General features: G+C 38.4%; 1 protein-coding gene across 6 annotated transcripts in view; it reads right to left on the bottom strand.

The window, feature by feature from the left end:
- Window positions 1-2,783: 2,783 nt before the first annotated feature.
- Window positions 2,784-10,687, bottom strand: part of MAEA (macrophage erythroblast attacher, E3 ubiquitin ligase) — a 51,753-nt gene continuing 43,849 nt past the window's right edge. For all 6 annotated transcript variants that reach the window (XM_054824281.1, XM_054824277.1, XM_054824275.1 and 3 more), the window contains 4 exons: window positions 8,675-8,783; window positions 5,323-5,456; window positions 4,430-4,625; window positions 2,784-4,014 (listed from right to left, as the gene is read on the bottom strand). In XM_054824281.1, coding sequence (XP_054680256.1) covers window positions 3,919-4,014; window positions 4,430-4,625; window positions 5,323-5,456; window positions 8,675-8,783 — 535 coding nt within the window. In that variant the 3' untranslated portion in view covers window positions 2,784-3,918. The remainder of the gene's footprint in view (window positions 4,015-4,429; window positions 4,626-5,322; window positions 5,457-8,674; window positions 8,784-10,687) is intronic.

Raw genomic sequence — 10,687 nt, 5'->3', positions numbered from 1 at the left:
TCCTTTTGGCAGACGACCAGATGTACATAATTTTCTCATTTTTCTTCTCCCAAATCATCTTTTTTTTCCCCAACAAGTAATCTTATCAATGAGTAGAAAAGGACATGCTTATAATATGAAAAAAAACCTAAAACAACCCATATCAGCTCATCAGTCTTAAAAGCTTCCTGCAAAATGTTTTCCCTGAATATTATATCTGCTTCACTACTTCCTATCTACTAAGTGTTATGCTGTCAGCATCTTGAACCCTTCTCAGCCTGGTAGATAATGGAATACTTTGAGCTGAAACAGGTATCGAAGAAACTCATGGCATGGTGAACAGTTACCAGTACGAACAGTTATCAATACCCCTCTCTCCTTTTGTAATATTAGAGAATCTTCAGCATTTAGACCAGGGGTTTGGGCCACAACAAACAGAAGGAAAAGTTAAGGCAATTCTCAACCCCTGTCTAACTGTGGAAATCAGAGAAACCTGTCCTGGTCACAAGTGGGTCAAACTAGCTTTCCAACAGGAACACCACAGCCAAAATCCAGAGCCTCGAGTCTCATTTTGTTACATTGCTTGGCAAGACTGAAAAAAAGGTCACAATAAAGTATATGGTTCATTTAGAGCTCAGTCGGATCTTGAGAGGAGATCAGGCTTCACTTTACTGATCAGCCTTTTCCATTTCAAAAGGATGTCCCTCATCGTACAGGCAGGAACTTCTACTCTGAAAGACATAAATGGATTGTCTTCTGTCTTCCACTTCAGCATACTACCAGGCATTTAGATGATGCAGGTTATCCATGAAAAGACCAGGAATCTCATCTGAAGTAGCTGACGGCCACTTTTTGATTGATACGAAACAGGCATTGCCGGTGACATGGCAAGATGTACGACCGGCAGAAAAGACTTGGTTTCTATACAGGAGATCATGGCTATTTGTTGAAGTTTCAACATCTGGCCAGTCAGGTTGTATAACTTATTCCCCATCCTATGTTTTACGACCCCACTGCTATGCAAGACGCTGCTAGAATGAGACAGGTTTAATGAGATCTTTACCCAAACTTCCCACTGTTGAGGAAAGCCTCTGTATCCCTGCCCCACCTTCACCACTGGGATACGAACCACTTTGAAAGTCCTCTTCTCAGCAGACCCACAGGCAAGAATCAACACAGGGAGAGAACAGTTATTGAAACAATGTTTACAGGCAATAAATTTATACTTACTGTGAGTCACACACCACTCTTGGTTTGATGTCTGAAGCCACCCATGATACGAGCTATAAGCTGACACCTCTGTTGGATTCTGGGCTCGAGGCTGCAGAGAGCAGTCAGGGAATACAAACCAGAACTCCAAACTGCACCAAAGCAATCCATCCCTCCCACCATTTCTGACCCTCATAAAGCTGGAAGACTTCTAAAGCCAGGCCAGAGCAAGCCTGAAAATGACAGCCAGCCTGTGGGTGCGTGAACTGGACACAGTCCCCAGGGCTCAGCCAGGCTACAGCCCCCTGTATCTAACAGGTCTTCTGCACTCAGAACAGGTTGGTTGATTGCAGATTTCTAGGTGAGCAATCATGGCTAACGAAGAGCTGAAGCTGCCCTACGCTCCTCCTTTACAGTACACCATCAGGGACTGAGACCTCGTGGTGGCCCCTGGCCCTCTGAGATGACACTTCCATAAGGGGAGGCCTCCTTCTGCAGGACAGCTGCTCTCCTCCTCTCCTCAACTGCTTTTCTGGGATTTCTCCACCACTCTGCTTAGGCCACGGAAAGCAAAAAGAGCTGAAATCTCAGGAAACCACAGCTCTAACTAGCACTTAAGAGAAGTGAAAGCAACAATTTCCATGCCCTACAATTGTTGTGCAGTTACTACATGTTTCCTCAGGGCTGGTAAATCTACCCCCTTCCTCCCTTTGGCCTTTTATGCATTTCTGTGAAGTAGGGAAAGGTGATGTTCCATTCTCAAAGTTACCTTTGCCCTTCTGCTACGATGCTGTGAACAGTCTGCTGAGGAAAAACAGATACTGTTCACTTGGGTTTCAGCAACGCTGCTCCCCACGGTGACGTCCTCTCCCCTCCCGAGTTGATGCTGCTTCAACTCTTGCCCCACAAGGAAGAGATCCGTTACTGCTTCACTGATAGCAATTACTCCAGTTACTGATGCAAGTTCTCCTCTTACCTGCCTCCACCTACTCTCAGCACATTGCCTTTGTTCTAAAGCATCACTAAACCTGCCACTTCAGAAAAACGTGGAGGGAAACAGACCCAGCAGTAAGTGCAGGAACACAGGTCTCTGCCATGCCGGCAGCTCTGCAGTGTTCCAGATACACCTAATAACATGTGCTTACTGACAAGGGAACCCTTTAAGACATACTCACTGGAAATCCCACTGCATTATACAGGTTCAGAGTGGCTGATACACTTAATATATATGTAATCTCTAAGTGCTGAACACAAATAGAAGTTGTGGTCCCTCCAGCATTTGTTGTTAGCTTTCTTGAAAGCACTCAGTCACTCCTCAAAGCCTTGCACCCAGCACCTCCCACAACAGTTCAACAGAAAGTCTCTAGGACACGAGGCAGCCTTCTAGGAAGCAACAGGAAAAAAAAAAGTACTGTTCAAATACGAAAAGTTTGAAGCAGTGCTCTGAAGGACAATGTTTATGGTTGTGGTGTGGTTTGTTTTTTTTTTTAAAATCTCAGAACACTAAAAAAACATTTGGAAGTTGCACCCCTTTTAAGAGACCCCCTTATAAAAGGGGGGGTTTTTTTACATTTAAATACAAAGCAGCTTTCTAATTTTATATAATCAAGAAATGGAAAACAATTTTTATTAACATGTTTTACATTTACAATCTTTTATTAGCTAATCAACATCAACATGCAAAAATAAGCGCTAAATACAAACCTCTACAATATGGTTTTGTTTAAACTACAATGGTTTAATTCTTCTGAAAAGTCATAAGGATGTGTTCTGTAGTTGTTAAAATTGAACTATTAGTTTCAGTAATGAATACTATTTAGACCCTAAAATTATGTAATCATCCTGCAAGGCATCTTCAGAAACTTCGCCCAACACTTAAGAATACCAGCTCATTTTCATGTGAGTACATTCTCAAAGCAAGAAATAAGGCAGTAGCACTAATGATTTCATATTGAACCCTATGCACATAACTAATAACTTTAGAAGGACTTTAACACTATGGTAGACTGGAAAAAGAACATTTAAACAAGCATTGGATTTTGCCTGAAATGTTCTCAGTTCCTCTTGATACTTATGCAACCTCCTTAAAATATTTGGGTTTGGAAAAAGACTTCATACTCCTTCAAACCAGTCCCTAGCTGATCCTCCAGAGAAGCCAGGCTTGTGTCAAACACATCAATATCTTCCCATGGAAATAAGTTACATCATTCATGTTCAGGATTACTTCACGAGAGGATCACAAAGAAGGCAAAGAGGAGCTTAAAGGAGAACACATTGGTAGTACTGAAATCTTTGATAACAAAAGGGTCTTGGACAATTGTGAAAAAGAGGGAAGAAAAATGGATTTAATTTCAAATCTGTTGTAACTTTTCACTTTTCCCCCAGTGCAAGTGTCCATCTTTAAAGTTATCCTTTAGAAGATGAAAGTACTTTTGAGAAGAATCCAATTTTTTTACTTTATGTTACAAAACCTTAACAATCAAAATTCATTTTTGTTTTTATTCAAGTACAAACTTAAGTCATAATTCCTCTCTTTTTTTTTTTTTAAAGAGTGTTTATTGATGCTCATTGATCTTTGGTCGCAAGAAACAATAATGCCACCGACAGGTCTGATCCCCAAGGTGGCAGGTTTTGCTTCTTTGCCACACATTAAGGCCCCCCCCTTTACAGGGTATGCCAATACACACTGTGTCAAAATTCCAGCGGCACTTCATCATGTGGTTTGTGGACCTACATGATGTAGACTTTCTCAGCTTGTGAGAAGTTGAAGACTTCTTTGGTTCTTGGGCAAATTACTTTGTCATCTTGACGAATAGAAAGCAGAGACTGAAAAAGAGTGAAATCAAAAGATAATATTCACAATAGTAACCCAAAGCATTATTTAATTGTTTAGTAAATAAACTTTTTATTTATTTATTAAAAACGGTGCTATAGTCTGAGGTCAAAGTATCTTTGCCCGCGGAAGTTACTTATTCTACATTATTGCTCTCTAGAGGGAACGATTTCCAATGCCATTTGATTTCATGTTATAAACTCATATAGTCAGACATTAGCTTCTTTAAAGACCAATTTAATCACAAATATACACTCCTTTAAAAATTACTGCAGGAAGTTATTTTTCTTCTGTTAATATAGAAGATACTTCTAGCTTCCTGAATTTATAAACTCTTATTCTGATATAGAAAGTTAGTATAACCACTGCTATTGTAGAGTTTAGTAAGTCATTGATTTCAACACTTACATTGTATCCATAGACATATCCATTTGGTAACATCATAGGAGGATTATTTTCGTTCATTACATCCCCCGAAATCTTGCAGACTAGTCGGGAGTTGGCACAATGTGCCATAGGCAGAGGCTGAGCCAGCTTGTTCAGGGATTTGCTACACACAGGGCAGTCTGGGTTTTTTGAGCTCCCATCCTCTTTATAACATTGTCTGTTTAACAGCAAGTTAAGGAACAACCACCACAAAACGCAACAACAATTAGTTAATGGCAAACACTGGAAAAACGATAGTAAACTGTGCAAATATAACCTAAGTTATAGAGTGTGCAGGACCATTTAATTCAAGTTTAATGTGTACGTAAAAGAATCAAGTGCTTCCTTTGTTTCAAGGAAGAGGAGTGAGCAACAAGTGCCTGGCACTCTCTACAGGTCAGTTTCTGATGTAGAACACTTCAATAGCACTGGCCCTTCCTTAACGCACCACCACGTGTAGCAAATTCAACTAAGTTTCAAAAGATGCAGGATGTATTTGAACATTCACATAAAACCAGACAGGGTAAACTTGTGTGTAAGTGCTTAAAAATAATAATTCTGACCCAGCGCACTAAGTTTTGCAGATATATTCACTAACTTAAGACACACAGCAAGATAGCCTAGCATGCAAATGCAATGTAGATTTCACCTTAAAATTTTGGTTTGGGCTTGTTTTTCTTAAGCCATAATGCCATTTATTATAATATCTCCTTAATTTAATAGAGAGACCAATTCATACTCCATTTAAACAACTCATGAGCAAAAATATTCACATGTCACATCTCCTCTTGGAGCTCTCCGAAAAGCGTCCATAAAATGAAAAAAAATCACAATGCTTTTTTGCACTCAACAGTAGTATCTACATTAAAGGATACGGTGTTTTTATAGCTGAAAGGCCTGCCTGGAGTGTTATAGTAAAAACAGAATTGTTTCCCAGCTGATGTAGTCTGTAGTTATCATATCTAAACTGTTGGATCAGCATTCTCCATCGAGCAGGGTCCAAGAGATCCTGTTAAAAACAATAACACAACTATAAGTTGTTTTCAATCTAATTGTCTGGAGGGAAAAAAGCCTGCGAGTGGTAAATTGTGCAAAACTCACTAGACTGAATCCAACATAAAAGTACACATGCTAATGCGTAGTATGCATATACTTGTTTAGAAAGTACCCTTTAACACTAGTTTACTAGAAATATGATTTAAATCAAGTACTACTTAAAACAGCTGGCACAACAATATTCAAATCTCCAAACTTACTTTTCATTATACTTGTGCACATGAACTCCTAAAAACATAAGATCTGAGTTCAATGAAGACGCTTTCATTTTTACAGCGTGCACATTGTCTGTGCAAAGGTCCAGGTGAAATGATTCTGCAGTAAGAGATCCCTACATACGATCTTCCTTGCTCTGTCAAAAGCAATCTAACTGCAGATTCCAGTCCCATGCCTTCCGTCATCTACCAAATGTTCTAATTAAGGTGTGTAAATCCTGGTAAGGCTATTTCTTGCATTTAGTTTTCTAGAATGCTGGCCTACTCATGAATCAACATTAGTATAGTGGCATGTTTGCTCCATAGCCTCTGAACCATTAACATCGAAAAGTCAGAAGCGTCTTTTACCTCAAGTGAGACTAATTCTGCAGATACCTCTTTGTAATATGTAATGTTTACAGAATTTTGTATCAGTTCTGAGGGAGGAAAAAAGGTTTTAATTTGAAGAGCTGGCACAAGCCCAGGTTAGAGAAAGCTTAGCCAAGCTATGCTTTTATGGACAAAATTCTTTAATATATATTGTAATGCTGTGGGTTACCTAAAAAATGAAACAGTATTTAAGTCAGGATTTTTTTCATGGAATCAAGAACTAAACCCACAGGTCAAGGATATGTTGAATCCTAAAAGTAATGCTGTGAGAGTCATGTAAGAAGTGAAGACCCTTTGAAAAAAATAGTCATTATGTTATATACACAGGCAAAGACCCAATCCTTTCTTCTGCTAGCGCCCCTTCTCCTTTGTATCCATAAACCTGCATTTTGCTCATAAGAACTGACAATGTTTATCTTAGAAATAAGTTCATATTATCAACTGTGCAATACTACACTTTGAAGCAACTAGGAGAAACAGTAATATATTTTAATATATTTTTTAGTTTATAAAACAGGCTTTTTAAAAAAAAATAATCAAAGACTTGGTGACAGACAATACACTGAGTAGTATATTCAAAATATGTTATACTCAAAATATGTTATACCAAAATTATTAGGTGGTGATTTTACCAGGTAGACCCTGGTCTTTATGCTTTGCTTTGTACCCTGGCCCACTCTGTCTCTCATCAGTTCCCTGTTCATTCAGGTAGAGACACTGGAGAAGGATGGACTCCAGCATTACCTCTGGTTGTAGCCTGTACCCTGGAATTCCCCCATCCCAAGATGATCAGACTGGCCTGAGAACTTTTATCCAAAAGCACTGTTTCTGCCACCAGACTGCATGTCTGTTTGCTCTATCACCTGCCCCATTTAAAGCCAGAATGTTTCCAGAGTTCCAGGAGGAAGCTTTTGTTCCGACCTTAAGGCAATTCTTGAGGTAACAGACAGAGCCTACAACAGATCCATGATAAAGAGATAAAGTACAACTAATGATTAAGAAGAGCTAATGATTAAGGGCCTAGGTGACGGGACACAGAAGTATCAATTTATGAAACACCCAGCTGGACTAATTCCAGCCACAGCTACACAAGCTTGTTCCAAGAATATCAAAAGAAAATAGCTTGTTTTGCCACATTAGATTTGTTTTCCTTAAAGTCCTAAAAGATAGGACAACAAGCGGGAGAAAGTTGTGTTCAACTTCTTCCCATGCTTCTTCCCATGGATTAATAAAAATCAATTGATTAGAGAGATATGATCTGACAAATTCTCACAAATTTAAAAGTAATTTTACTTAAAGCCATTTTAAGAAGCCATTTATGCACAGAACTCCTAGGCAACATGTTAAAGGTATCTCCAAACAAGCGTGCACTCTATGATTCTGTTTGTCTAGGTCATTATTAGAGGACCCAAAATGTAACTTCCATAAACTACAATATTTTAAGTCAGATCCATAAAAACCAGCAGGGAATTTGTTCCAATTGTATGGTTGTACATGAAACAATACTAGCTTTTTTCCTTGCTCTCTTTCATTGAAACATTCTGTCCAAACTAGCCCTTAGAACAAAATACAGGATTTTCATTTCCTATTTCTTTCTAACTACTAAAACAACAATAAGCTCTTACACCCAGTCTTTTAACACATCTATCATTTATGCTCTTAACTCATATCAAATGTAGAATCCAAAATACCAGGATCCTTCTAGGACTCCAGGATTAGCAAATACATTCAAATTAATTCTGTGGGTTGTTAGTTTGGTTGGTTTTTTGTGGGGTTTTTTGTGCGTTTTTTTTGTGTGTATGTGCTTGTTTTGTTAAACCATTGGTTTCATCATCAATTGTTCAAAAAACATGTTTATACTGGCATTGCCACACATTGGCTTGGCATTTCACAGGTCTCGTCTTGCTTTGCCACCTCTACTCTTGTCTACCTTCTGCGTCCAATGCCAAATTAAAAAAAGTGAATTAGCACATGACCACAGAACAAACTCTGTAAAAACAGCAACTACCTCTGAATTTTGCTTGATTCAAATTTAGAGGTTGATATTACCACTAATATCTACATTAATTTGCAAACTCCAAATAAACATTTTTAAGCATCAAAAATACTGTTTTCAGATAATTCAAATAATCCTTCCTTTCTTCATCCCAACCACCGCAAGAACAGTAATTTGAGAAGTAGAGTTAAGAACTGCTGCTAGCATATTAAGGCCACAGCCTAGTATGTTGAACAACACGCATTTTTTTTTAATTTGTACTTCCCCATCTTCTGTCCCTTGCTGTATATTGGCATTATCACGCTTCCAGTCCCACAGATCTTTAGTGCTGGGTTTGTGGTAAGCCTAGCTCAGTACGAATCTGTCCATTAATGGTAAGAGCCAAGTGCGACAACACAAATACTACCTGGATTAGTGTACAGGCAAGGACTGTTTATTAGAATTAAGGACTATTATAAAGGTGGATTTTGGAAAGTAAAATTAGAACAACATTTGATCTTCAGATTATCAATGCATTTTCCTGTAAGAAAAAGAACGGCAACATATATTTTATTGTTCTGCTGTACCACTGAATTTCAAACATAACGTTACCTTATAGGGGGAAATATGAGTGTCTGAAGGAAAGGCCAACATCCCCATCACTTGTCGAACCTCGTCCAGCTGGCTTCCCTCAGCCTGACTGAAATGCTTTCTTGCATGTCTGAAATATGGAATTTATACTTTTATTAGATAGCCTTGTTTCTAAATCAAGTAAATGTACATAATTACGTAAGATTTCAGAGGAAGACCTCTAGATTCTGTTCTCAGGACATGAACTCCAAAAGGTGATGCATTTAAAGGGCTTGAAAAAATACATCCTGCAAGTGTAAATGCAAGAATGACTTTAAGCATTAGGAATTTTACACTGTAATTTCTTATAAACCAGAACTTCTTACTGTTGCATGAAGTCTTACCTCACCTACATCTAGAATGACAGCTCTATGATTATTAGAAGAAATGTCTCTGCTTATGCAAGCTCAACATATCACACTCACTCCTTTGGCATACACTCGCGAGTGAGATAAATGCGGTCTGATAATCAGCTATTCCAAACATTAAACATCAAGTGTTCAAATATCTACCTTGTTTATACTGACATTTGAGAGAATGTTTACTTTTGAATAAATGATTTTTTGGGGGGTATAGGCTAGAAAGCAGTATCACTTTCTGTGCAGACTGCAAGAAATTGCAGGGTAATGTAGTAGAAAACACCTTGTTAAGAACAATTTTTTTTTTTTTTTACCATGGAAATTAAGTAGAACTTCAATACAAGGTTTTGTACTTTACCAGATATTGATTATAAGAGATGCACACAAGGCTGAAAATGTGGATATTTGAAAGAAATGACAGAATTACCAGGAATGCATTTAAAGCAAAATACAAGCTTTAATATTTTTCAGGAAATGAATACCAAGAAACCAGAGAATTATTATCAGATTATAAGGATATCCAACTACTTTAAAGCCCTGTATAAAAGCCCCCCCTAGTCTTCCCAAGATCATCAATTTTCAGTTGGGGTTTAAATGCACAGGACAACTCTCCAGCCTTTAAACTGGATGATTAGTTCAGCATTTCTGCTAAAAGCTCCTGTTTTCAGTGGTGCGCAGATGTTGCATAGTAGACTGAGTACAGAATCAGCACGGTATTGAATTTCTGGCATCGCATAAGTGTGGAAAAGTCTTCTCTATGCTGTATTTTCTCCACAGTTTGTATTATGGGGAAGATACCAAGTCATCTCTGAAGTACTCTGGTAAGTGTTTGGTCTTTTTAACTTTTAAAACCAGTCTTTTTAAAATCTATTTGAAGGTACAACTTACTTTTAGGAATATACGGTATTTTCCAATTGCCCATTTAATGGGCTGAATTGTAAAAAAAAAAATCTAGGTAAGGGTTCCCCCCCTCCCCCAATTCTGTGTTCCACAAACTACACTTAGGTCATCACTACCATGAGAACAGTCTCTTTAGCAGTGTTTCAGTACTCCTACTTCCTCTCCCACCCAAACCAGGAAGCAATGGAAGTTATGTAGGACAGACTGTTTCCACCCAACTTCCTATTTTGGGTGAGCAATTCAGGAATGTAAATATTGTTCCCCAGGTGATTACTGTTATGAGAGCAGAAGGACAAAACTCATGGACTGAGAGAAGAGACTAGGCAGCCTGGTCATACTGGAAGAAAGCTAAAATAAGTGCTAGCGCAGAGCTGCAGATGAAAGTGCTAGCTATTTAAAAGAAAGCTTAGGCAAAGCAAAAGATATAGACCTACCAGTTAAGCTAAATTACTGTGTGTGCATGCATGAGGGAGAAGAGAAGAAAACCATCTTAAAAGATCTGATCACTGTGCACTTGTGTTTTGTGATGTTAAAACATAAGTACCACTTCAGTTTTACAGCAGCCTCTTTAGTACTGTGGTCCTACTCCTTGGCAACTTGGTCTTACAGACAGCATTTCAGCAATACATCCCCCTTGCTTATAGGGCATATAAACTGCATAAACTGCAACAGGCAAATACTGGCCATGCTTACAGTATGTGTTCAAGAAGAGCTAGAATTAACACTTTGTTTTGTG

Source organism: Grus americana, chromosome 4 (assembly GCF_028858705.1).
Source record: "Grus americana isolate bGruAme1 chromosome 4, bGruAme1.mat, whole genome shotgun sequence".
NCBI lineage: Eukaryota > Metazoa > Chordata > Aves > Gruiformes > Gruidae > Grus > Grus americana.
The sequence above is the reverse complement of the archived record's forward strand: the minus strand, read 5'-3'. Positions and strand labels throughout refer to the sequence as shown.